The following is a 27,133-nucleotide window of genomic DNA, read 5'->3' on the forward strand; positions in this document are numbered from 1 at the left end:
AGAAATCTACCAGAGAAATGTTTCTAATTGCCAGGTGAACACTTCCTGACACAGTTCAGCCACCAACACTCATTTTGGTTAGAAAGTTAGGACTTTCAATAATGCTGGGTGAAAATATAAGTCATGTGCATGAAACTCTTGCTGTTAATGTATTTCTGTAACTCAGCCATTATCCATCATCTAGTACAGAGTTATACCTACTCCTTAGAATGCAACTGGTATCAATGACATCTTTTAAGTAAATTATTTACCAAGTTGAACAATAAAAATCCATCTTTTTGTATAAGCTCCAATGGAATATATTTAAGTTTACAAGCAGATAAAGAAGAGAAAATCAAAGAATGTTTAGTGTGTTGTATTATATTAAAATTGTTAATATAACAACTATGTATCAATGCTTTCCACTGTGACACAGTCTCTTCAAAAATATATGGGCAGCTCAAGTTGTACTTTGTGGATCACCGACAGAGTGGAAGACAGAGAGAGAGAGAGAGAGAGAGAGAGAGAGAGAGAGAGAGAGAGAGAGAGAGAGAGAGAGAGAGAGAGAGAGTTGGATACCTAGTAAAGGGGTGTTGCTTAGGAAAGAGATAGGGAAAAGCACTAAAAATGAATAAAACTTGTCATATGAAATTATCAAGGAAATAATAAAAATATTGTGAAGGGAAATGTGTAAGAGTTTAGTAGAAAAGTATAAAAAGAGGAGACTAGCAGAGTGAAATATCAAGTAAAGGATAACAACAGCAAATTTTATCAACAGATAGTAAAATTGTAACAATAGTCATTTGTGCCTGAGATGCTGAGTACCAAATGGTTCCCTCAACACTCCCTCACTCCTCACTCCCACCCAAAGAATAATTCCATGCATAGTCCATGGTATTTTTCATAACAATGTGGTAAATATAGTTCCTACAGATATGCCCACAAGCCAACCTAATTTAATCAGACTTTGTAAGTGGTGATAGGGTGTATCAAGCTAACAATTAAAGCCTACCCCCACATATCTGTAGTCCATCTTCATATTTTGCAGAATCATTTTGCTGCCCTAAAGAAAAGAACTATGTTTTGCCTAGTCATTCTTTCCTCTCTAATTTTCACAACCATGAATCTTTTTTGCTGTCTCTAAGGTTTTGTCTTGGCAAAAATGTCATGTATTTGTCCTCAGGTTGTGTCTATTCCTTTTGAAATTAGATTCAATCTCTTTCTGGTTATCTATTTAAGGTAACTTTAGGTCTTATCATGACTTCATGGTTCGTTTCTTTATAACATCAGTATAGTATGCTACTCTTCGTATTTAACTAGCTACCTCTCCACTCCTGTACCACAGCTTATCTTTATTACTTTATTGTTTTGGTATTTATGAATAAAGCTGCTATAAACTTGTATATGCAGGAGTTTGTGTAAACATAAGGTTTAAATGTAACTGGGTAAATACTTAGAAGTACATTGGCTACATCTTATCATGAGACTATTTACATTTTAGAGACTTTCTAAATGGCCAGGTCATCTATTTCTTCTCCACCTGTACTAATACATAGTGGTTTTAGTATTCTGAATAGGCAAATGCTGCCTCTTGTTTGTTTAAACTCAGAATGTCCTAATAACATACAATGTTGAACCTATTTGATATGCTCTTACTTGTGACTTGTATATTTTCTTGAATAAGATATTTGGTTTTTGTTGCTTTATTATTTAGTGACTTCCTTTTTTTTGTGGAGTTTTAAGGGCTACTTTGTATGTTCTGCATTGAAGTATATCATTAGCCTTGGCATGAACTCTCTAAGATTGTGGTGCAACTTTTCATCTTCTTGGTATGTTTCAAATAACAATTATTCACATTGATCAAATTCATCTTGTCAACCTTTAGTTGCATAATCCTTCTGCAGCTATTCCCATAAAGCCTTTGCTATATCCTGGGTCATCTAGAAATTAGCTTATGTAATCTTCTATTAGTTTGATAGTTTTCCTTGGAGTGATATGAAATATTTTTATTTAATTTTCATGGAGAGCATAAGGCCTGCATCTGAATTCATTTTTCCATTGTACCCATGTGATAAAAGTCTACCCTTTGATCCGTTTTACATTGTTGTCTCTTTCGTCAGGTGCTGGGTGGCTGTATTATATGGCTATTTCTGGATTCTCTATTCTGCTCTGTTGATCCTCTTGTCTGCCTTTTGCCACTTATCACCTTCTCTCGATTTCTACAGCTTTAGAATGAATCTTGGGGTTATATAATGTCAGTTATCCAGACTTTGTTCTAAAAACTGAGTTGGTGTGAGGGCTCTCTGCTTTCATGTGTTAACTTTAAGAGCATGTTGTTATTGCCAAAAAAATAACATCCTTGACTTTTGATTGACAGAAGAAGTTAAAATTGTTGAGTCTCATCATTCATGAATGTAGACTATGTTTTCATTTCTCATGTTCTCTGACCTTTTCCATCATGCTTTGCTATTATTCTTCATAGCACTTGTGAGTATGTCCTTAGAAGTAAGCCTAAGTAATCCAGTATTACAGGTACAGACAGAAATGGTAAAATTTGTTATTGCAAATATCATTTGTACATTTCTGGTACATAAGAAATAAAAGAACCTTCTCTATTCTTCATTTAAACATTTTGGGAGATTGTTATTGATTCTTTCAGATTATATAAATGACATGTATGTAATATGTAGATGACTGTCTAAGCTGTGACATAAGTTCTATTGCCACCTTGCCGTTTCATGTATCTTTTATTGGTTTTGCCTTATTGTAGCTTAGTTTCTAGTAGTAGATTGAAACTCAGTAATTTATTCAATGGCACATATGCATTGGTGAATTTATTTGCTATTATATGTTTAAGATTTTGGCTTTATATTCGTAAAATATGGCTGCACAGTTTTCTCCTACTGTCTTTGTCTGGCTTGGATAACCCTAACATCATAGTTTGAAAGTATTTACTAGACTTGTAACTTGTGGGAAATTGTGGGAAAATGATGTCTTTTCCTACTATTGAAAGTTATATAAAATTCACCTTTGAATCCATCTCATTCTGTTTATTTTTTTGGGAGACATTTATTTACCAATTCAATTATTTTGTTTGATATTGGCTTATTTTGATTGTGTCTTTCCATTTTATAAAATTTGTTAAATTTTGTCTTTGAAAGTATTGGTCATTTTTCCTTAGGCTATTGGATTTATGGGCAGAGAGTAAAAGTTTTCCTTCATTATCCTTTTCTGTCCCTAGATGTTTTAGTGATGCCCTTTTACGTTTTTATCTGGTGACACCAATGCCTTTCTCTTTTCCTTTGTCATGTTAGCCTGGCTGGAGGCATATTGATAGTATGAACATCTTTAACAGACTGGCTTTGGGATTTGTTGATTTTTTTTTTATTGATCTTCTGTTTTCAATTTTACTGGGTTTTGCTCTGATATTTATTTTTTTATATTCTGCTTGCTTGAGATTTAATTCACTCCTCTGCCTCTCATTTTCCAAAGTGAAATCATAAATGATTGATTTTTAGACCCTTATTTTCAAATAAACGTGCTCATTGCTATGAATTTTCCCTAAGCACAGCTCTTCCCACAGACCACAAATTTTTATCTGTTGTATTTTTATTTACACTCACTTAAAATATTTTCATAATTAAAATAATAGCTTGTATTATGTGACTGCATATTATTTATTCACCAGAAGTTTGAGGAAATTTTTTCATCTTTCTCATTTTAAATATTAGGTACATTCTACTATGGGTCTCAGAGAAGGGATTGTGTGATTACTATACATTTTTTTTTATTTTTAGTTACCACCTTTGAGTATATCTATGTGTAGTTATACATGTAGGTTACATGTACTGCAGCACACAGGTGTAGACAACAGGATACATTTGTGTGGTCATCCCTCTCCTTCCAATATTATGTAAGTTCTATAAAGATTAGGTCACCAGACTTGAATAACAAGGAACTTTTCTTTGGAGACACCTTGTCAGCCCCCTATACTTTATAATTTATAAGGTATGCTTTGTTATTTATAATAGGTTCTGTTTTGTTGAATTTTAACATTTGAAATGAGAAAATGCATTATCTGCTATTGTAAGGTTAAGTACTGAGTAGATGCCTTTAAATTCATTGATCGGATAGTGACCTTTAATTCAACTCTGTTCTTTGTTTATTTCTACTTGTTAACTATGAATTTATGATCAAGAAATAGTAGTGCCTACCTATATAACTGATGCGCCTAATTTTCACTGACAGGTCTGTCATATTTTCATATATTTCAAATATTCTTTTCTTAAACACATAAACATTAAGGATGGTTGGTTCTGCTTAGGAAGTTGACACCTCTCGCTGTTTAGTAGGCTATTTAATTCTTGTAGCATTCCCAGGAACTTCCTGAACATTTAACCAAAATGGGCCTTACATAATATTTCTGCTTCTTCTTAATAATGACTGAACATTTCACTCAGTATGCTTGTAGCCTAAATGTGTATGTAACTTTGTAGACATAATAAGTTTCTTATAGGCAGTGTATATCTAGGTCCTGTCTTTTGCATACATTCTGTGATTTTTGATTTTTTTGTTTGTTTTTCCTTTTTGCTAATACTCTTACAGTGTTGATATACAAAAAGATCACTGGTAAAGTTTAATTAACATTTATGTTATTTCTACTAGTTTCTGTTTGTCTGTTCCTATTTTTCCTTACAGAGTTTATCTTACTTTTGTGGCTTCAGAAAATATTTCCAGGATTTCATTTACATCAGTTCCATGACTATTGTTAGCAACTGAAAGTATACTACTTCCCAAGTTGTTGGTATTAGGAGAGTATCCTTAGACGACTATGATGTTTTAGAAGCAGAATCCTTCTGGGAGACTCTCCATCCCATTCACATTGTCAGTTACCATTTCTGAGTTAGATGCCTGAGCTTTTAACTTTCAGCATCTTGGGAAATGAATTTATTTTTCTCTTTTCAATTTAAATTCTCAATTTGCTTAATTTTCTTAGGGGAAATGCAGGTAGTCTACAGCACATATGTGTGAGTCACAGGACAACAAGCTTCCACTATATCTGTATCAGTTCCTGGGTTCACACATAGATCTTTAGACTACCTAGCAAGTACCTTTAGCCACTGGGCAATTCTCTAGAGCTGGACCAGAATTTCTATTATTTATAAACTTCCCAGGTCATAATATTCTGTTTTCACTGTTGAGAGACCACAACCTGTCATTTATATAGGACTTTCTCCCCGTTTCTAAGTGGTTCTCCTACAGTTGTACTATATACTTATTACTAATCCAAGCCAATTTCAGAGTGTTTAAAGTCTGATTTCAAGTCTACTCCATAGTAATGTTTATTTTAAAATTCTCCTTTAGAGTAATTTATAACACAAACCTCATAGTAGAATGAAGGACTTTATCTTTAAGAGCCCTGTATTTCTCGTAATGGTCTTGTGTTTTATTTTCATTCAAGTCACTTGGTCATTAGCACACAAGCATACATCAGTACACATACTGACACACACACACACACACACACACACACACACACACACTTTTACTGAAGACTTAATGCATTATTTCCATTACCTTGAATAAATAATAATCTTTAAATCAGTTAGGAATAACAAATTTTCTTTGATTTTTTATTTCCGGTGTATATGATATAAGTGCATACATTTTTGCATGTCTTCATCAAATCTACTCTGTGGGCTCTGTAATTTTTTCCTAGACTGAGCAGTCAATACTGATGCACAAGGTGGAAGTACCTATGGGAAGATGGTTATCTAAGACTGATGTCAAAAACCTTGCTCTCTTCTATGTTATTGAGGTAGATTTTCTCAGTCAAATTTAGGGCTCCAAAATGGCTAATCTTGCTAGGTCGCAGTTCTCAAAAGCTGCTGTCTCTACTTCCCAAGGCTGTCATTACAGGGAACCACCATGTCTGACCTATATTTATTTTTAGATGTGTGTGTGTATGTGAGTGTGTGTGTGTGTGTGTGTGTGTGTGTGTGTGTGTGTGTGTGCCTGTACTGAAGTACACGGAAACTAGAAGATAATAAAGTGTGTTTGCTCTGTCACTCTCAGTCTTTTCCTCTTAAAACAAGAACGCTTCAACAAACCTGTAGGCCCTGTAATTTCTTTCTATGCTGACCAGTCAACAAAACCCAGAGGTCAACCTTCCTTTACCTTCGTACATGTCCTGGTAATGGATTACAGGCATATTCTGCCAAGCAAAACTTTATTCCTTTGGTACTGAGAATTCTAATGTGAGTCGCATGTATATATAACAAGCAATGTTACTAACTGAGATGTCTCTCCAAATATTTTTCTAATTCCATTTTTTTAATTCTCTTTTAATACCTTAAGCTTATGTGTTTCCTCTTGAGTCCCATCATTCCCCAATGAGCCCATTTTATTTCTGCTACAGTGTTTGAGCTCTGTAGCATTTTTGCTTGTTTCATTCATGCATTTGTGCATGTTTATTTTTATCATTCAAATCTTCACCCTGTCGGTCTTGGTTTTGATATTACTAATCTGATGATTCTAACTCTTTTTCTATATGCAGTTTTCCGGTCTCTTCAAACTGTATTCCACCTGGGAGTCCGTCACGTAACTTATGGTTGGAAGACGAAACTGTTAAATTGACAAAAACAATAGTGATGTAGGGGTTTCTATCATGTTCCGTAGTTCTATCTCTGGAGTACAGGCTTTGCTTCTTTCTCTAAACATTTTCTTCCTGTTTACTTGGGTATGGATGCATGGGGAGGAATAGAGTTGTCATTTTGCTTCCTCAGGTTGACTGAAATCTGATAAACCCCAGGATATGAGTCTGATAGAACAGCTGCCCTTGAAAGTAGCCACTAGCCACTCTTAGGGGCAAACCAGAACTCTGATATTATCCCTTGTCCTGGATCTTTCCAGACATTTAACAAGATATTTTTCTTTTGATAGTAACTGGGGTGTCTCCTGAAAGAAAAACTAAGTTTGTTGAAAGTTATGTCTAACTTGTCTCCTAAAATGCTCCACATTCACTTGAGTTGGCAGCTCTGATCACCTAGCAATATGTGAGTTACAATTCAGAGGTTTTCCACACACAGTTGGTCTCCTTGGTGACCTCAGATTGAGGGTTTCTGCTCTGGCCGGGGTAAATCTCTAGATCAGGGTGTTGTCCTCTCAGCTTACCCTGTGACCTTCTTTACCTGCTGCAAGTAAGAAAGTTGTGATTTTTTAAATTTTCTTCAGTTTTTTCACTTGCTAATGTAAAATAGCAGCTCCTTAAGTGAAAAAAGCAGAAATTAGAGGTTTGAGTAAAGGTCTCGCCTTTCAATATGCATGCCACTTTATCACCTGAGTTGTATTGATCACATTGTGCTAGACCTCTTTTCTTCCTTTTCATTTTTTTAAACCTTTTATTGGTCCTTTGTGAATTTCACATCATGTACCCCAGTCCTATTCAACTCTCCATCCCTTTGCTTCTGTCCTCTGCCCTTTCAACCTCCAGAAAATAAATGAAAATAATTATAATTTAAACTATCTCATCACGGAAGCTGCAGTGTGTCACACGGAATACTCTTTTGTCCATGCACCGTTACTTGGAAATGCTCATCTCAATGATTCTTTTATTGCTTTTGAAGCCTAAACGTGTTTTACTGCTACACCATCAACACTGAATCCTGCCCGACTCTTTTCACATATCCTGTTGTTTCCCTGTGCCATGGAGATTCTGCTGCTTTGGATCTGTGAGACCAACCCCCTCACAGGCTCCTGCAGTTCATAGATGGGGTAGATATTGTGGTCGGCCAACTCAAAGCCCTGGATCTTGGCCAGGGTGGGAGCTGAGAGATTTCCTGCACCCACACCAACAGTGTTAGATCTCTAGCACTGCCCTGGCTAGCTCAGTTGATGCTGCAGCTAGTAAGGGGAGGCTCTCTAGCTCTCATTCTCTCTAGGCTGACTCACCCATGCCCATGGCACCATGGCCAGCCCTTCTGTGCCTAGCTGAGGTACAGCCACAAGGGATAAGGCCAGCTCTGAACAGCGCTTGGATATCAGCATGAAACTAGGCAGCATGCCAGACTAAGGAGTTGCATGGCCTTTTGTAGTAAATGTCTGTCTTGCATTTCAACACAGAGCCCTGCTCCTGCATGGCCATGGACTCAGTAATGGCCTTCAGCAGCAGCACCCTGGAATCTCCCGATCTGTCTGCTTCTTTTGTAAAACTCAAACTGTTTTGCTTCTCTTTCTCTCTCCCATCTCTCCATTACATAATTGCATGTCCAGTGGTTTCCGCTGTGGGCAGGCTATGAGACATGTGGGCCTCTCTGTAGTGTATTATGGTTATGGTTGTTTTGGTTTTCTTGTTGATAATTTCTGGTTGGCTTGTTGTTTTGCTTTTGTTTTGTTTCTGGTTTGTTAACTTCTTAGTTTTCTGAGACAGGGTTTCTCTGTCCTTGGCAGTCCTGAAACTTGTTCTGTAGACCAACCTGACTTCAAACTCATAGAAATCCATCCACCAGCCAGTGCCGCTCTGCCTCGAAATTTCTAGCATAAAGGCTTTGTTAGATCTTGGACTCCAGTTTCAGAAAGAAAATCACTTTATTTTGTAAGAAATAATATTTAATGACACCATTTAAATGGTATGAATATGATGAAGAAAAGAATAAAGAAAAAATGGGCTGTGAAAGTAAACATTATCAACCTTCAAGCTGGCAGGGATGGAGAATCACTTAGGACACCAACATCTGTCCTCATTTGCATGGGATTATCTATATTAGCATAATTCAGTTGAGAAGACTTCATTGCATGCAGCACCATTCCATAAACTAGAATTTTGGAATGAATAAAAGGGAGAAAGTAGGCTGAGTACCAGTATGTATCCCTCTCTTCCTGAGTGTGATCATAATGTGACTGCTCATGAAAGCTCCAGGTGCCACGTCTTCCCCATCAATATAGCATATCCAATCAAACAGAATACCAAGATAACTTTTTTCCCCTAAGTAGCTTTAGTTGGGGTATTTTATCACCACAACAGGTAAAGGAACTAATGACAGGTCATTTGCAATGACCTGGGCATTTGGAATAAATGTGGAAATTTAAGGGGTTGAATTTATGCAAGTTGTTATTATGGAAAGCACTCTGGTCTTATAATCCTTTTTTGAATCATTTATAAGTAAGTAAGAGTCTCCTGATAGTCACATTAACATCAAGCCTACTCTTCTTTGCCTTTTAAATATAACTTTGAGTTCACAAATCTGTGCTTCTGAAGTACCAGGATAACTAGAAATGCAATAACCTGAGATTGTACAGAAAAATGTCAGATGTCCCTGGAACCACCTCTCCTAGAAGTGGGTGTCATCTTTTTACTCTGTTTGAGCCCTTGTAAGTCCTTTCTCTGGACTGAACACAGAATACAGACATAAAAGATAAGGTGTGTAGTCCAGGATTTGGCTGTTTTTAAACTTATTTTAGTTACTTGCCACAATCAACACAGAACAGCCTGGAAGGATGAATATTGGTGAATAAATATCATACAACCATAGTTATTCTACTCTTGCTGCTCTTCTTGACAAAAGCCCAAAGGTGTGGCAATGAATATGAGAGTCTAAGGTGCTTGCAGGTCAGCTACCCCCAAACACTAGCAATGTGCCCTGTGTAGAAGGCAGCTTAAGTGATGGGGCCTGTTTTCCAGAAATGGCAGCAACAGGTTCCTTATCCAATCTTGAATTTTTGCAGGATGGCATTGTTACTAATCTCTGTTCAATGGTAACACCCAATAACAAAGTTCCCTTAAAATGTTGTTGACTGTGGTAACCACCAAAAAACAAGGACCATTTGTGTGATACTGTACGAAGTCTGAGTTTAGCTACTAAATACATTCCACTTTCACAGTGGCTCTAATAATTATCAACTGCAATATTATGAAGCCAAAGTAGATTGTGCAGAGGTTCACCCAAGGTTCTCTACTCACAGGTCTTGATAAATTGAATGAGAGCCACCCCAATTTGCAAACCATGTGAATGAGTTTCTTAGCCCCTAAACAAACCAGGCACGTTAAAGAGATGTTCCACTGTGATGACTGTCTTGACTGTTGTTTCCTGAGCAGAATAAATGATTCTTCTTTTAGCCACCAACTAATTTCTGGATCAGTTTGTTACTTTGCAGTAGTGACTGAAAGTCGAAGGAAACAACAGGTGTTTAGCACTTTTGGTCACCTTTTTCCTGGACTTGTCTAGTCCTGTGTACCAAAAATATTGTTCTACAGAGGACAGCTCTGTGCATGGTATATTTTAGACATATCAAGAGAAAGACAAAAATAATTTATTTGATCTATATGTTATGTGGTTACTTAACGTAAGCTATTTTGATGCCGAATACTTCTGTTCTATAAAATAAATGTCTAATCAATTAGTGTTATCTTTAGAATGATATAGATTTGTGTATAGCATATAGTTGTGTATGTGTTCATAAGAACTTATCTCCTAATTGATTTATTTAGATAAATTTTACAATGTCAATAACATCATGACATGATGGTAGTTTAATGTTAAGAAGTCACCTTTGTGCTTGGCTCTTATTGTCTGACCCACAAATAATATTTACCTGGCCTGTTTCCTAAGATGAAAAATATGAGTAGAAATGCTTTTAACAGTTTAAGATTTCACTAGGGTACAAACCAGCTTAACAGTTAATTCACACTTTAAATAAGTTAGAATTGTCTAAGTTTGCAGTGTAGAATTAAGTAAAAAGTCAGTTTAGAATCAAGTATAAAGTTTAGACTTTTAGAGTTTAGGGTGACCTGAACAGTCATCTCAAGTTTTGTACTTCTATAAGCAAAGGGTTTTGTATATATAAAATCCCAGGAGGTTTAACAATGTTGACCTTCTCTGCTTTTAAGGGCCATGTTAGTTGTCTCTGCTTTCCAGTTCATTCTAATGCAATTTCCTGGGATTCACCCTGATCACTTCGGGAATTTTTTAAAAGATTGTTCAAATGAATTTATAGAACAAACAATATTGAAAATTAATTAACTTAAGTGGCTGAAAAATGAAGTAATAACATAGCATATATTATATATAGCATATGTAATATATAACAAATGAAACATATATAGTATATAATCACAATATAATAACATAATAGCAATAACTAAACAGAATATCAGCAAATTCCTAAAACTTAGACCATAAGTTAAATGACAGCATCAAATAATAGCACAAAAAATAAAAATAAAAAACTGTCACAATTTCCATTTTATTTCAACTATTTAGTTTAATTCTGGGAGAATGGCTGTTTTTGATTATCAATGACTACTACATGATAATCTTCTTTTTAATTAACAGAGAAAAAGCCTCTGTCTCAGAAAAGTTGACAGTATCCAGCTAATTGCTCTTTTCCATGATCTCAGACAGTGTTCAATGACATCATTTTCTATTCATTACTTTTATTCCATCACTGACATATTATTTGGTTGATAAGATTCACACTTAAGCTTTGAGTCACATTCACAATAACTTTTCCCATATTAAACTAAGTTTAACAAAGGTTTAAGTTTAAGAAAAAAATTAAATAACAGAAAATTGAGGTGTCATAAAAGTTCTAAAGGTGTTATTATAATGAGTCCAGGGTAGGAAACACTGGGTTGACATCCCTGAGACAGTGCAGAGTAGTTCTTCTGAGAAACTATGTGACAATGAGGTATTGTGCAAACATGTCACACTGGGCTGAAGGGAAAAGTTTTCCCCTGTGGCTGGTATGAGCTTGATGTTTAAAAGCTGGTACCTGTGAGATAACTCAAGCATTTTGAACAACCTAAATCATGCACAAAGTGTTTAACAAAGTTAGTGCTCTTAAATGTGTCACTTGTTCAGAAGCCTTCAGAAGGGGCATGCTGAGACTCTACCTCATGACATGGAATGATTATTCTGGTGTCTGGGCACTGAAAAATGTGGAACAATTTTTATATTAACATATTGCATTCTATCTGCCTTGCATATCATCTGTTCAGACAGCCAGGTAACAGCAGAAATCATTAATCAGTCAAAAGAATTAAGAGTATTTACAACACTCAGACTTGTTTGAATGGCTGAATGCCTGCTGAATTTTTTTCCTTGAGGAGGCAGGGTTCATTTTTAAAGGTGACCTTGGTTTATTCATTGAGCTTGGTGGGATACACGATATAATTTCCTTGACCACGAATGTTTAAGTTTGGTTTGTCTCTACCAAGTCTTTCAGGAACAATTGGAGAAAAGAAAAAAAGCCAGGTTTCAGAAGAACTCAACAGTTTCCACTCTTTTCAAAGTGCCTGGATTAAACTTATGTTTGATGATAGCATCTGAAAATCACTCTAGGGGGGAATGGATGGTTAATATGGGACCCTTGTTAATAAGAAACTGGGTAGAGCGATGAAGAGAAAAGGTCATTACTCAATCTCACCTCTAAAAATAGCTGTCAGCATGTATGTCTTCTGATGTAAGCTGGAAAATTTGTTCTTTGGAAGCCTTGGAGCCACATTACCATCCAAGTGCTTCTTAAAGAAATAGCCTATGCCGATAATATGTTCTATTCAAGTTTGTGCCGCATTGGCAGATTAAGAAATACATCAAGTTCCAAAGTGTATGTTATACCTCAATTTTTACCATATGGCAGACCAATAATGTAATTTTAGCTAATCTGTCACTAGCACTAATCATGTGTTTTTACCTGATATGGATTGTAATGTACTGTGTTTCTTTATGATGAGTGTGTGATTTTCTTTTATGAAGTTATATCAAATTTTCTATTATCATCATTATCTAAAAACAGACAAAAACTAATTATTCTCTCCTGTTGGCTATTTTTTTTAATGATTTTGCTTTTAAACCCATTTATGAGTATAACAGGAATATGTTCTGAACATAAGTGTTCTTTTAGAGGAAAATATATAATCATCTAAATAATTGAGAGCGGTCTCAGAGTTTAGAATTCTCCCTGACAGAATGCACGCTAAGCCTTAAAATGTCCTGATTTCAACTCCACCACCATAAAAATTGGAAACAAAAGGAGGTGGAAAGGAAGGGATTGGAGCAAAACTTAGAAATACTTATAACCACCCCCCAAAATACTATCATTGTGGATGTAAAGATGAAATTGACATCAGCTATAATTTACTTCTGTTTTCCTAATGTATTAAGTAGAGGCTCTAAAGGAGCCATTGTAAACACTGTATATTAGAAAAGAGAATAGTTTAGAATAGTTTACATGATAGGGGTTGTTTATTACAAAATGGCTGACACCGAGGACCTAGTATCTGCTCAGACCATGAAGACAGGTGCCCCAGTGGTTCCAATCTTTCACCAAAGGTCTGAAAGAGTTTCGTAGATTCTCTAGTCTTCAGTCCCATTAGAAAGCTAAAGAAATCAGATTGTACTCTTGGAAAGGGACAATAGTATTTGTAAGCAACAAAAACAATGACACAGAAAACATGTTTACCAACAGCAAGCCTACACAAGCAGGTAACCCGCCCTTTCCTTGAACCCATTTATATGTGAGACCCCACTGGATTGTGCTACCTGATCTAGGGGAAGTGTCTGCTAACTCCCCAGAGAAAATGACTGTAGACACATCTCTTAGTTGATTCCTGTGTCAATCAAGTTGATGATTTGCTGTCAATCCTGGGTGCTATTACTTTGCAGTAATACCCTGGAATCTTTTGCTGCTGATTTATTCAGGTACCTTTGACTCACTCCTGTAGGTTGTCCCCTCATATTCCTTGAATTTAGCACAAATATATGTGCCCTGAGGTAGCGCTTTTTCTTTTCTTTTCTAAGAAAACATCTGCCTTTATTACAAAGTTTAGCGCTGTTGTCAGTTGAGAGACAAACTTCAGAAAAGTATAGATTCTTTGTGCATGGTGTAGCCTTTTTCATACTAGATAACCTTACACCAATTGTGAGGTCACTTGGTAACTCCCAGGTCACTAGCTATGGACTCCATACATATAAGGACTGCTTGTCACATTCAGGATTGTATCTCAAGTAACTCATGTGTGATGGTAGCTGCTTATGGTTTTTAAAATTCCCTTATTTTTATAATACAGCACCTATAAGAAGAAACTCAAATCTCTGTGAATTACTGGATGTTCTCTGCTGCCTTAAGCTTCACTGTCAATCATTGGAAAAGACCTTGTCTTTCTTAGTTTTCTTCTTCCAGTAAGCCTATAACTAGCAGTTTTGAGAAATCACTTATTTCTAGAAAACTGAGAAATTCACTGTTAAACTTGGACAGAGAAATGTTAAGGAAAATGAGAATAGGTGTGAGGAAAACAAAGTTTTGACACTATTGGTTCCTGCTAGTTGATAAAGAAAGGGAGACTAGGAGTTTAGGAAAATAGCAAAACATGAAAACAGACGTGTGCAGCCTGTATTCAAAGAATATTAGTGCTCCTGTGACTTTATTACAAGGTTATTAGTCCTGTGTTGCTTTATTTGCTTATCCAATACACCATATCATGGGTATGTACCCTTTTGGTCTCTATAACCATATTGGATAAAGAAGAATTGTATGGGCCATACATTGAGTATGCAGTAGTGAAAGCTAATGAAACAAAAAACAGACGAAATCAACAAAGATCTGTAGACAGTTTTTCAACCACCATCACGAATTAGCAAAATGTTCTCATAAGGTAGTCTTATTTCATGCAAAGCTGCATGTACAAAACTTCTTAAAATCATGGAACAAATCTAGCATTACTATCTCTAGTAAACAAAATGACAGTAGCTAAGGAATAATGTAGTTTTAAATTTTTTAAATATCTTATTAAAATAGTAAAAGTATAGGGTAATGCAAACATAGCAGGATGCTTAGCATCGTAAGTGAAAATAAATGCTAAATAAATCAATGTCTGGTTCAGTGCTAATACTTGCAGGTATCAGTGGGTTCTCCAGCTTCTCACTGATATTTTAATTCTAATTTTACTCTCAGTGTGTTTCATTCTTAAACAAAGTTTAGTGAAGGTGCTGACAAAAAGCAATGGCAGCATGAATAAAGCATGACCACAAAATGAGGAATATATCTTTTGTGAGGACAGATCCTATACAAGTAAAGAGTAAAGAGACATAAACAAATATTTCTTTAAGCTGGATGTCAGATTGAAGCTTTATTCAAATGAATACATAACAGATTTATGTAAACCCTAAATTTGAGTCACAAAAATATTAAAGTATCTCTCTCAAATTTTTGAAATCTGTTTGAAACTACTTTTATCATATTAAAAACAGATGTACATTATCTTCAGCTGTTCATGGGCCAGAGCTTACCTTGTCAAAATGTATAAAAAAATTGTGGGCCTTAATTTGAGTTTGCTATAAATTTCAGTTTTATTGAGAAGACTTGTAATTTGAAATGTCATATGATAAGTTGGCTTTCAACTTAAAATACTTGTTTAATTAATTTAAAATATTGATTAATATGCAAAGAGAATTTTCAAATAGAAATTTGAAAGACACCTAAAGATTGCTGGTAAAAAAAAAAAATAGCTTCTCTGGGGGCAAAGCTTTTTTATTGTTTGTCCAATGCAAAGTGGTCAGCTTGGGGATCCACCCCATATACAGCTACCAAACCCAAGCACTATTGCTGATGCTAAGAAGTGCTTCCTGGCAGGAACCAGATATGGATGCTTCCTAAGAGGCTCTGCCAGAGTCATAGAGATACAGTTGAGAATGCTTGCAGCTAACCATTAGATCAAATGTGGTATCTCCAATGAAGAAGCTAGAGAAAGGACTAAAGGAGCTGAAAGGGTCTGCAACCCCATGGTAAGAACAACAATACTAACCAACCAAATCCTCTGGAACTTCTAGGGACTAAAACACCAATCACTGAGCACACATGGGGAGACCCATGGCTCCTGTTGCATTTGAAGCAGAGGACAGCATTGTCTGGAATCAATGGGAGAAGAGGCCCTTGTTCCAGTGAAGATTGGTTTTCCCAGAGTAGGGGAAAGCCAAGGTGCTGAGGTGCAGATGGTGGTGTGACTGAGTGGTATAGTTTTGACTGATCACATATGATACTCCAAATTCTACCCCTTAGTGTTAAAATTTAACAACCAAAGCAAAAGACATTCATAGTCCCCTAAAGGTAATCAAATTCTACTCCCTCATGTGATAAAAACTGTATCTAGCATCTATGATTTATGTGTTTTAGATTTAACCATATTAATATTTATATATACCCTTTTATTTAGGGCTAGATAGTATTCTTTAAGTAAGTCATCTAGAACCTTTATTAGCTAAGGTAGACAAGAGAACGCTGGATTTCATTGTTATTCCTATATATTTCCTCTGCTAGATACACAGATGCATTTCTTGTGGGCATAAGATAAAGAGTGGAATTAATAAGAAACAGATTACACATATAACTCTGTGCTAGTTGATATTTGCAGTGGTCCAAGGAGAAGCTACAAGGAGGAGCTATGTAGATTCTTTGTAGGAACAGCAATAGATCCCATTACATATCTGTAGCAGGTCTTGAAAGTGTCTCTGTTTTTTGTATTTGTTTGTACACAGTGTGTGCAGGGTGGTTTTATTTCACCTGTATATATGAACATAGCTTGTTCTACATCACTGCACTTAGTGCAGCTTAGTATATGTCTCAGAATGCATAGACAGGACTCTGTCCTTCCATGGTTCTAAAGTAAGAAGCAGTGTGTGTAGTTTGGGTTTAAAAAAAAAAGCATTGGACAAGGAATAGTGCAAATAGAGTTTACTGAAATATATAAAGTTAAGATGAAGATCCCTCTTAAATTTGCAAAATATTCTTTTTCAAATAAAGATCTTGCACTTAATCTATGATAGTCCTGAGGAAAATAATCAATGACTCCCATTACCTACACATCTTAGTTGCATCTTTTGTTCTGTTTTGTAAACCAAAATGATTAATAACTTTAGGAACTAAGGCGATGCTTCAGGAGTTTAAAAAAGTTACTGGTACTGCAAAGGAACAAATTCAGTTTTCAGCACCTATGTGACTTATTCATTATTCCAGTTCCAGCTCCAAAATTCTCTGGCTCCACAGATACCACATTTATATGTATGACAAGCATTTTTACATATAAAATTAAAATAAATAAAAATTTTAAAACATGATTTTTTATTATAATATATCTTCTGCAGGTGAACCTAACTGTATTATTATTTGCACAGTGTTTTTGTCTTTATTTGGTTTTGTTTTATGCTCATGCTTAGCATTTCTTTCTTTATTCAGTAGTACCAAAAGTCAACAGAAGTCCAAACTCCAACTCTAGTCTCTTTCTTACTCATTCTAGAGCTTACAACAGCTAGGGTGTCTAAAAGATAGATCCAGATGACTAAATAGAAAATTCCAGCTAAATTCTCTCTAATCTGACTATTTTCAAACAAGAAAGTACAGAAAGAGAAGAACAGAGTCCTCACCCAGTGCCTTGGTAGCATCCACCCATCACCAGACTCTGATGAAAAGAACACGTTTCTATAGAGATGATAACCACCCTCTTGTGAGTGTACAGAGCTCATAAAACCAGAGAAGTTCATAAAGGTCAGCAGACAGGGATGGTTTTCTCCTGGGGAGACATTTGTAAATAACCCTAAGGAGAAAGAGAGGGAGGGGTGAAATGAAAAGAGTTCAAATGGATGACAGTAAAATGTGCAAACAGGACAGTTTCTAGATTTTCATTTAATTATAGCCATCCATCACTGGTCAGCCACTTCTCCCAATACCCAGAAATCCCATCTAAGACCATATGATCTAACCAGCAGAGAATACACAGCCCATTAACAATTGTAAGGATGGGGAGCAATATGAACAACATTAGCTGGAACAGGGTTTTGTTCTACAAATTCTAGGTATGCAAGAGTAAAACTCCTTTAAATTACTAAGATACACACTGGCCCTTCACCTCTCCTGAGTTGGATGTGAACTGAGGATCATTTTCAAAGGGCTTCAATCTCCCAAATGCTCTTATGTCAGCCTTTATTTTCACCACTGTGGAAAAAATGACACAATCTTAGTCATTTTATGAGTGTGAGTTTATAGCCTCTTTAAATGAAGACCTTTTTAAAGTTGAGCATTTAGATTCACATTTGTTCCATTAATTGGTATCAAGGGATGCCAACAAATGTCTTCTGGAAAACTGTTATTTATAAGGTTTAACGTGTTTTAATTTCTTCCCTTTTTGAGGGGATTCATATTTTATTGCTCTAAATTCTGTAGCTTTTAAACGAATTTGATGACTTTAAGTCTTTTAAGCTCCAGTATGTGGAAAAAGAGAAAAATGCTTCAACCATGGTAACCCCCCTGCCATGCTGTATTTATCTCCCACTAGGTACCCAAATGTTTCCTCCTCTTCTCAGGCAGATAATTGCAGTAGGGCTGCAACCAGAGAGAAAACTGAGCTGGTGCTAAGCAGTGGATATAAAAAGAAGTGTCACCTGGTGGAAGCAAACAAAATCTGAGACTATAATCTCTGCCCTCATTTCTATCTGTAACCGTAGATACCCAAAGCAATGCTTTATATGCATATAAAAAATCAACTCGCCATCATGCATGATTTTGAACTTGTCTTAGTTTCTATGCAACCTATGACTTCAGTATCCTGACTGCTTACCATATTTTCTCTAAACTTGATGTCCTCACCTTCAAGATCCTTTGTGTTTTTTATATGTAATCGTGTTTCATTACCTGTGCCCCCAACAGAGTTCGTCTGGTGACTTAATGATCAGAAACATTCAACTGAAGCACAGTGGAAAGTATGTGTGTATGGTGCAGACAGGGGTGGACAGTGTTTCATCTGCAGCTGAGCTCATAGTGAGAGGTAAGCAGGAGTTCTTCCTATGTTGTCTAACACTGCTGTCCACACGCATTCCCTACTGGAGGAAAGCCAATGTGAGATACTATACAAAAATGTCCCTGACACCCATAATCCAGGGGTATGACAATAGGAATGTGTTAATTCAGGGAAATGAAAACCTCAATTCTTCCCTTCAAATAGGACTTGCTGTAATTGACATTCCATAGCTGCTGCCAAGCCAATGTGTTTTTGAATATGTCATTAAGTCAGCAAATGCATCTCATAGAAAAGAGAATGTGGTGCGTGTGTGTCTGTCTCCACAAGCAGAGTCATTATCTAGAGTGATAGGCAAATTCACCAACCTTGGTTGTTATCTAGGTTACTGAATCACCGTGAGGCTGAAAAGCAAATGTCCAAAGTGTATCACAGAATAAAATACATCAAGGTAGCAAATAAGATGTGTTTCACAGTACGACATTCCAGCCAAACTAGAGGACAGTGACAAGAGAAAGGAAGCCAGGATGCTGGATTTAGAAAGGTACAAGGATAGTGCTGAATAGAGCCTCAGTGCGTGGCTGCGCTGGCACCTGTCAGCATACAGAGTTTTGAATCACAGCTTCCCATCCAGGTCTCAGATATAACAATGGAACCGTGCAAAAAGTGGTAGCTTTATTGCCAGTTAAATGGCCTCTTCCCTTAAGTGCTTTTAAAACTGGCATCAGCTGTAGGTATTAAAGTAATGACATAAGCCTTTTTGGTAGAAGATGATGGCACTTATGGGATGCTCATTGTGTTCTTGCCTCCGTTAGGTTCACCTGGACCACCAGAAAATGTGAAGGTAGATGAAATCACAGACACAACAGCCCAGCTCTCTTGGACGGAGGGCACTGACAGTCACAGCCCGGTTATATCGTATGCAGTACAGGCTAGGACACCTTTCTCTGTGGGCTGGCAGACTGCCAGAACAGGTAAAGTAGGTGGGAGATGAAGGGCAGCTTCTTAGAAAAATATGTATCAGCTGAGCAATGGAGAAGGCAGGTCTTACCTTCTGAACCATTTCATCTTGTAGTACCTGAGGTCATTGACGGCAGGACACATACAGCCACTGTCGTGGAGTTAAACCCGTGGGTGGAATATGAATTTCGCATTGTCGCCAGTAACAAAATCGGAGGCGGAGAACCCAGTTTACCCTCAGAAAAAGTAAGGACTGAAGAGGCAGGTTAGTGCTTTTGTTTTCTGAGTAATGGGTTAATAGATTTACCTGGGTGTGTATTTCTATTAGCTCTGGTCTCCCATCACCGACCTGTCTCAATGATCCATTATCACATTAATGTGACCTTTCTAATGGTGGACTTTGCCATATGGCATTTATCAAAAGAAACACCTAAGAGATTCTGATATAGTGTGACATTTCCAAGAGTTCAGTCAGTCATAGACAATCATTAGTGTGTGTTGAGTGTATATGTTTTTGTCACATAGGGTTATAATTCCTATCTGACATAGTTACTTGTTAGAAGAAGAAACACTGAAGTTGCTTTTAGTTATAAGAAGCACTGAAAATTGGCCTGATAATCCCACTGGGAGCTATGATGCTGCAAAAACTCATCCTACTCTCATACCCAGCAAATGTACATAGCAGTAGATGGGAAAGTCTATTATGGACCCATAAGTGTTAGATTATAAAAGCATCATTTTAAGAGTTTATATGAGCGAAGAATAAATGTGTGTCACAAGGCTAGTTTCATAATTCTAAAAATATTCTATCATTAAAACTCAAAATTAGCAGGTAAGCCTACTGTTCATTTAGAGATGCTCCTCCAGATGACATCAAACCTTCCCTTTGCAGAATAAGTGGGACTGATTAAAATGAGGCATGTGATACTGAAAACATATTGTGTCAGGCACTGAGACAGAGGAGGCATGGAATATATTTGCACAATTTTAATAATGCCTTTTTCCTCGGGATAGAACACACCTAATGTTTTTGCCAGGTACCATGGGAAACAGGTTTTGTGTGAACGGGCTCTCATCTTCATGTGTTCGCACAATGTATACGTAGGGTCCACCTGTCATGCAGCCAGCAACTACAGCCGTATGCATTACAAAGGCCCGCCATAGAATTCAGATTCTAGTATCATCTTAGGATCTACTAACCAAGAGGTTCTCAGCCTAAGTGAGAAAACTGACATCTATGGGAGTTTTATCAAGAACACTTTCTAGCAGGACCCAAGGGTTGCAGGCTATGTGGCTTTTTCCAGAGTCTGCACCATGCTGAGACTTTCTTCTCAATCTGGAAGAATCCTTGCCATCTTGATTCCCTGTGTGTCCTGGGAAGTCATTGTTCTTCATATTTCTGTCACCTAAGTGATAAAGTAGCTTCCATTTGGGTTATATTTTTTTTCTTACTATTACAGAGATTTCTGAAATATTTATGGTTTCATGGAAATATTATTTGATGACTGCCAAAATGTTTTGTAAATGCCTATGAATATAGTTTTGATGCTTTTACTAATAAGATACAGAAATGTTCATATACACATGCATCTGTATAATGTGTTTATAGTGTGTTGATGACAAAATTCGATGATGTTGCAAATAAGTAAATGAGTCTCTTTTCAGATATTACCGAATAAAAGTAGGGTTTTATCTCCGTCTCTAACCTACCCAGCTCCAGAAGTCGCACCTTCTGATGTCAGCGGAGGAGGTGGAAGCCGATCTGAACTAGTGATAACCTGGGATGTAAGTGTCTGGGCAACATCCTTCCCACCAGGGTATTTCTCCTCATCCAGTCATCACAGCCTCCACAGATGTGATGAGGATGATGGCAGTGACACCTATGATGACGATGGTGATGATGGTGGTGGTGCTGCTTCTGCTTTTCTTGCTGGTAGTAAAGGTGGCGCTCATATAGATACTGGTAGCGCCAATGTGATTATTGATTGGTGTTGCTTTTGTGCCATTACTGGTAGTGGTACTGACAGCATTGGTAGAACCAATGCTGGGGATGGAGCTCGTGGCTTCAGGGCTGGAAGAGCATTGTTGGTGGAACTGGTGGTCATATTTTATCAATGATTTCCATGCTACAGGTGGCAGCATTGATAATATTAGTGGTCCCAGTACTTGTGGTGCTGTAGTAATGGCACTGTAGCCAATCCAAATCATGCTACTTCTGATAGCAGTGCATTTGGTAGTAATTGGGGTGATACCTCTATTGACTCTGGTGCTACCAATCCTGATGATGATGCTTGTGGAACTGTTGGTATCACTAGTGGCCTAAGTCATGGTACTTCCAGTATAGGTTCTGTTGGTAGTGGAAATGGTGGTAGCACTCACAGTACTGCTAGTCATACTATTTTGGTGATATTGGTGGTACTGGTGTAACTAGGAGTGTTGTCTGTAGTACTGGTGGCTCTGGTAGAACTATCTGTATTGATTCTGGTGGTTTGGGTGGTATTGGTACTGTGAGGTGTTGTGGTGCTGCTGGTGTTTCTGTACAGCTTGTGGCATTGGTGAGAGGAGATGTAGGAATAATGATGTGGGTTATACAGGGTACTCTTACTGGTAGTGATACTCTATGGTTGGAAGAATGGCTACTGCTGATTCTATCAGTTCTAGCACTGATGGAGATGCTGGTGCATCTTATAACTGTGCTGCTAACATGGGTGCTGTTGGTAGTGGTACTTATAACTCTGAAGGTCCTGAAGCTGTTCCATCATGGAATAGCAAGTGGTGCTGCTCCTCACCTGCTGCATCCTATGCTAACTGCTTTCTGCTCATTAACACATACTGTTTTTGTTCCATCCTTATGATATGGTATCAATGAAAATAGCTATGAAAATGGAGATATAAAACAGCTTGATCAAAAGCACTTGGCACTTGTCATGGTTCTGAGAAGTAGCTGTTAACAGTTCACTCTTGCTCACCCTTAACTTTCTATTCAGCCCTGTGTGTCCAATGATATAATGCAGACCATCGTATGCTTGTGTATATAGTTTCTTATTGGCCATTCACTTAGCCTTAGGTTTGTGTCACAATTAGAAAATACTATAACAATGAATTTAACCCTTAAAAGACACTAGGGTTAAATTATCTAAATCATAAGCAGCTTTGAATTTAGTGTGTGGTATTAACTTCCTTCTTACCTGTAAATTTTTATACTACATCATACTAAGTATGACCCTTTCTTTACAATTAGCATTTATGAATTTAATTGTTTTTATTTGCCTTAAAATAATAGCTTTGCTTGAATGAAATTTTATGTTATTAGAAACTCAGATGTAAAGCATGTTATATTCTAATATCAGAATAATCAAAGATGAAGCAAGTTCATGATCTGAGTGCCTGTGAATGTGTGATGTATGTCTGTTTAAGAGCGGCTCAGCTGACTGCCCCATGGCGCTTTTCTCATTTTAAAGATACATTTGATCAATTTTGTATAGTTCAGTGTTTAATGACTTCAAGTCCATAAAAGATGCTCCCATCATATTTGCCCTGACCTTATGGGTGAGGATGACCTAATGTGTCTTTTCTTTGTAGCCAGTCCCTGAAGAACTTCAGAACGGAGGAGGTTTTGGGTACGTGGTTGCTTTCCGCCCACTTGGGGTAACCACCTGGATCCAGACAGTGGTGACGTCCCCGGATAATCCAAGATACGTCTTTAGGAATGAAAGCATTGTGCCCTTTTCGCCATATGAGGTTAAAGTGGGTGTTTACAATAACAAAGGTGAAGGACCCTTTAGCCCAGTGACAACTGTATTCTCTGCAGAGGAAGGTATGAAAAAATACAAAGGCTTCTGTTCTAACCTCATAGATCCATTGTTTTTATTAATTTGCATTTCAGTAGTTGTCCCCCATTTCAGTCCTCCCTCCCACAGTTTCTCACCCAATTTCTTCTTCTCCTTGCCCCGGAGGAAAGGGTACTCCTTTCCCACCAAATCCACCCACCCCTTTCTGGGATCTCAAACCTCTCCTGGATTAAGCACATCTTCTCCCACTGAGGACAGATTAGGCAAACCTCTGCTGCATATATGTCTCTGTTTGCTCTTGGTTGATGGCTCAGTCTCTGGGAGCTCCCTGGAGTCTGGGTTATTTGAGACTGCTGGTTTTCCTGTGGGATTGCTCCCCTTTCAGCTCCTCCAATCCTTCCCCTAATTCAATCATAAGTATTCCTGACTCCAGTACAAAGGTTGGGTGTATCTGCATATATCTCAGTCAGCTGCTGGTAGAACCTCTCAGAGGACAGCCATGCTAAACTCTTGTCTGTAAGCACATCATAGCATCAGTAATAGTGTCAGGCTGTGGTGCCTCCCCATGAGATATTGGGATTTCTTTCCTTCACCTTCTTCACTTTTGTACCTACAGTTTTTGACAGGAGCAATTCTGGGTCAGAAAATATGACTGTAGGTTAGTAACCAAGTCTCTCCACTTGAGTCCCTGACTTTCTATTGAAGGTGGACTCTGATTTCCCTCTCCCCACTATTGGACATTTTGGCTAAAATCACCCCTATTTAGTTCTGGGAGTCTAGTGCCTCCTAGGTCTCTGTTACTTTCTAGAGGGTCCTCCTATTTCCGAGGCTGCTTATTTCCACATATTCTCTTGGCCCTCTGGGCTTCTCTTCTATGCTCCCCCATACCTGATCCTACTCTCCTATTCTCCTCCTTCTTCCCCTCTCACTTAGTTCCATCCCTTTCTCTTCCTCCTGAGATTATTTCCTTTCCTCTTCTAAGTGGGATCGAAGTATCTTCAGTTGGGCCTTTCTGCTTGTTACACTTACACCTATAAATTGTATCCTAGATTTTCTGCACATTTGGTTAATATCCACTTTTTAGTGAGTACATATTGTGTATGTCTGTATTAGTCAGGGTTCTCTAGAGTCACAGAACTTATGGATAGTCTCTATACAGCAAGTTATTTGTTGGTGACTTACAGTATGTAGTCCAATTACTTACCAATGGCTGGCAGCAGCTGTGAAGTCCAAGGATCTAGCAGATGCTCAGTCCCACAAGGCAAGCAGACAAAGCCCCACAAGGCAGGCAGGTGAAGAGAGAGATCCCTCCTTGTTCCAATGTCCTTATGTAGGTCTCCAATTGAAGGAGTGTTCCAGATTAAAGGTGTGTATTACCACACCTGGATCTGGGACTTGCTTTGTCCCAGATGACCTTGAGCTCAGTCATCACCTTGCCTTAGTTTCCTAAGATTTATAGCATCTATGCCCCCAAGATCAGAATCAATGGTGGACCTCTTAATTCTGGACTGTGATTTATTCTAGATATAGTCAAGTTGACAACTAGAAATAGCCACTACAATGTCCTTTCGAGTCTGAGTTAGCTCACTTAGGATGATATTTTCTAGTTCCATCCATTTGCGTGCAAAACTCAGGATGTCCTCCTTTTTAAGAGCTGAGTAGTATTACATTGTGTAAATAAGCCACTTTTTCTGTATTCATTCTTCAGTTGAGGGACATTTAGGTTGTTTCCAGCTTCTGGCTATTACATATAAGGCTGCTATGAACATGGTGGAGAAAGTGTCTTTTGGGTATATGTCCAAGTGTGATATAGCTGAGTCTTCAGATACAACTATTTCCAATTTTCTGAGGAACCTCCAGATTGATTTCTAGGGATGTTGTACCAGTTTGTAATCCCACCAGCAATAAAGGAATAGTCCTTTCTACACATTCTGACCAGCATGTGCTGCTTCTTGAGTTTTGGATCTTAACCATTCTAATTGATGAGAGGTGAAATCTCAGGGTTGTTTTGATTTGCATTTATCTGATAATTAAGGACTTTGAACATTTCTTTAAGTGCTTCTCAGTCATTCTAGATTTCTCTGTTGGGAATTCTCTGTTTAGCTCTGAACTCTGTTTTTTAATTGGGTTATTTGAGTTTTTTGAGTTTAACCTTTTGAGTTTTTTATGTGTTTTGGATATTAGAACTCTGTCAGATGTAGGGTTAGTGAAAATTTTCTTTTTTTCCAATCTGTACCATTGCTTTGTTTAAAAACAAACAAACAAACAAAGTTTTGAAAGTCCTGTGTGGCTTTACAGATATAGATAGATAGATAGATAGATAGATAGATAGATAGATAGATAGATAGACAGATAGATAAATGATAGACAGTTTTCAAAGAAACAGTAATCACAGCTGGTGTTAGATCACCAGTGAGGGTCATAATGATCAACCACACCTGAGTAGAAATGTTATTACTCACTAAATAGTTACAGATCATAATATTCAGTTAAAAATCTTCATGAGGTACTTCCAACCTGAGTTTCATATTGCCCTAAGATATTGAGACTTACAGAGCTCATTTTTCTTCTTGGAATAAAAAAATTAAGCAATCCATAAAACTACTCTGGCCAGGAGTTGCAAGCCATGTTTTCTATGGCCTCAGCCAAGGACAAGAACCTGATGGATAATGAGAACTAGGAGTTTGACATTTAAGAGATGTAGAGTGTGTGTCATTGAAGAATGACTTCAACTGTATTAGACACTTAAAGACTTCACTGGGAACTTTCTAAGTCCTTCTTGTATACCCCCTGAAGAAATCGAAAAATAATATCTTCTTTCAAGCCCTCTTGAGAAAATGATAATGGAGCTAGAAGAATCAAGCACACTTGCCATTTGAGATATTGACAACTGAAAGGTAGTGCTAATATCAAGTTCTATCTCATAAAAAGAACAAAAGTTTCCATGGTAGATGGATAGCCAACGCCTGCCAGACATTGTCAACTTGAATTTTCAAATAAAGGATGTGGATAGGATGAATTTACAAATAAAAAATAGAATCTTAATGAAAGATGTGAATGACTTTGCTACAATATATAGTAAATTGGAAAAAAACCCCACAATTTCACCCAGATACTTTGGCCTTACACATTCTGAACTTCTGAACTATGATAGCATGTTGTCTCCCTTACCTTTCAGACCCAAGAGAAAATTATAATACCTAGTTCACAGATGAAAATCCCAATGTAGGCAGTTTTAGTAAGACTTCCCACACCTATTCATATGTTTTTATTTTCTATAAATGAGGAGAAATAAAGACAAAAATAATTTCAAACTTGAGTTCCTAATGTTTGTAGTCAGCCACATTTTCCAGAAACTATGAGCCTTATAAGAACAGAACAGGGTTTAAGACATGATGAAACAAGGAGTCTTTAGACACTACCTACTTATGCACCTACCTCAGCACCTAAGACCTGGTTGTTGGTTGTAGAAGAAAGGGTCATTCACAGTTTTTGCTTATTTTTGCTTCTGATATTACTTTTTCTGACTTGCAACAAAGTAAAATGGCTCTCTGTTCAAACAACAAACACACAATTCTGGTTTGCTTTTTAAAAGGCAAGATATATGCTAGAAATATGCTAT

General features: G+C 37.2%; 1 protein-coding gene across 1 annotated transcript in view; it reads left to right on the top strand.

Moving 5' to 3' along the window:
• CNTN3 (contactin 3) overlaps positions 1–27,133 on the top strand; it is a gene marked incomplete at both ends in the record, with an annotated part of 265,155 nt that overhangs the window by 210,593 nt on the left and 27,429 nt on the right. The window contains 5 exons of the mRNA XM_080913822.1: positions 18,673–18,790; positions 19,576–19,734; positions 19,836–19,985; positions 21,435–21,505; positions 23,303–23,537. Of these exons, the coding sequence (XP_080769948.1) occupies positions 18,673–18,790; positions 19,576–19,734; positions 19,836–19,985; positions 21,435–21,505; positions 23,303–23,537 (733 nt within the window). The remainder of the gene's footprint in view (positions 1–18,672; positions 18,791–19,575; positions 19,735–19,835; positions 19,986–21,434; positions 21,506–23,302; positions 23,538–27,133) is intronic.

Source organism: Micromys minutus (genome assembly GCF_963924665.1).
Source record: "Micromys minutus genome assembly, chromosome: 3".
Taxonomy (NCBI): domain Eukaryota; kingdom Metazoa; phylum Chordata; class Mammalia; order Rodentia; family Muridae; genus Micromys; species Micromys minutus.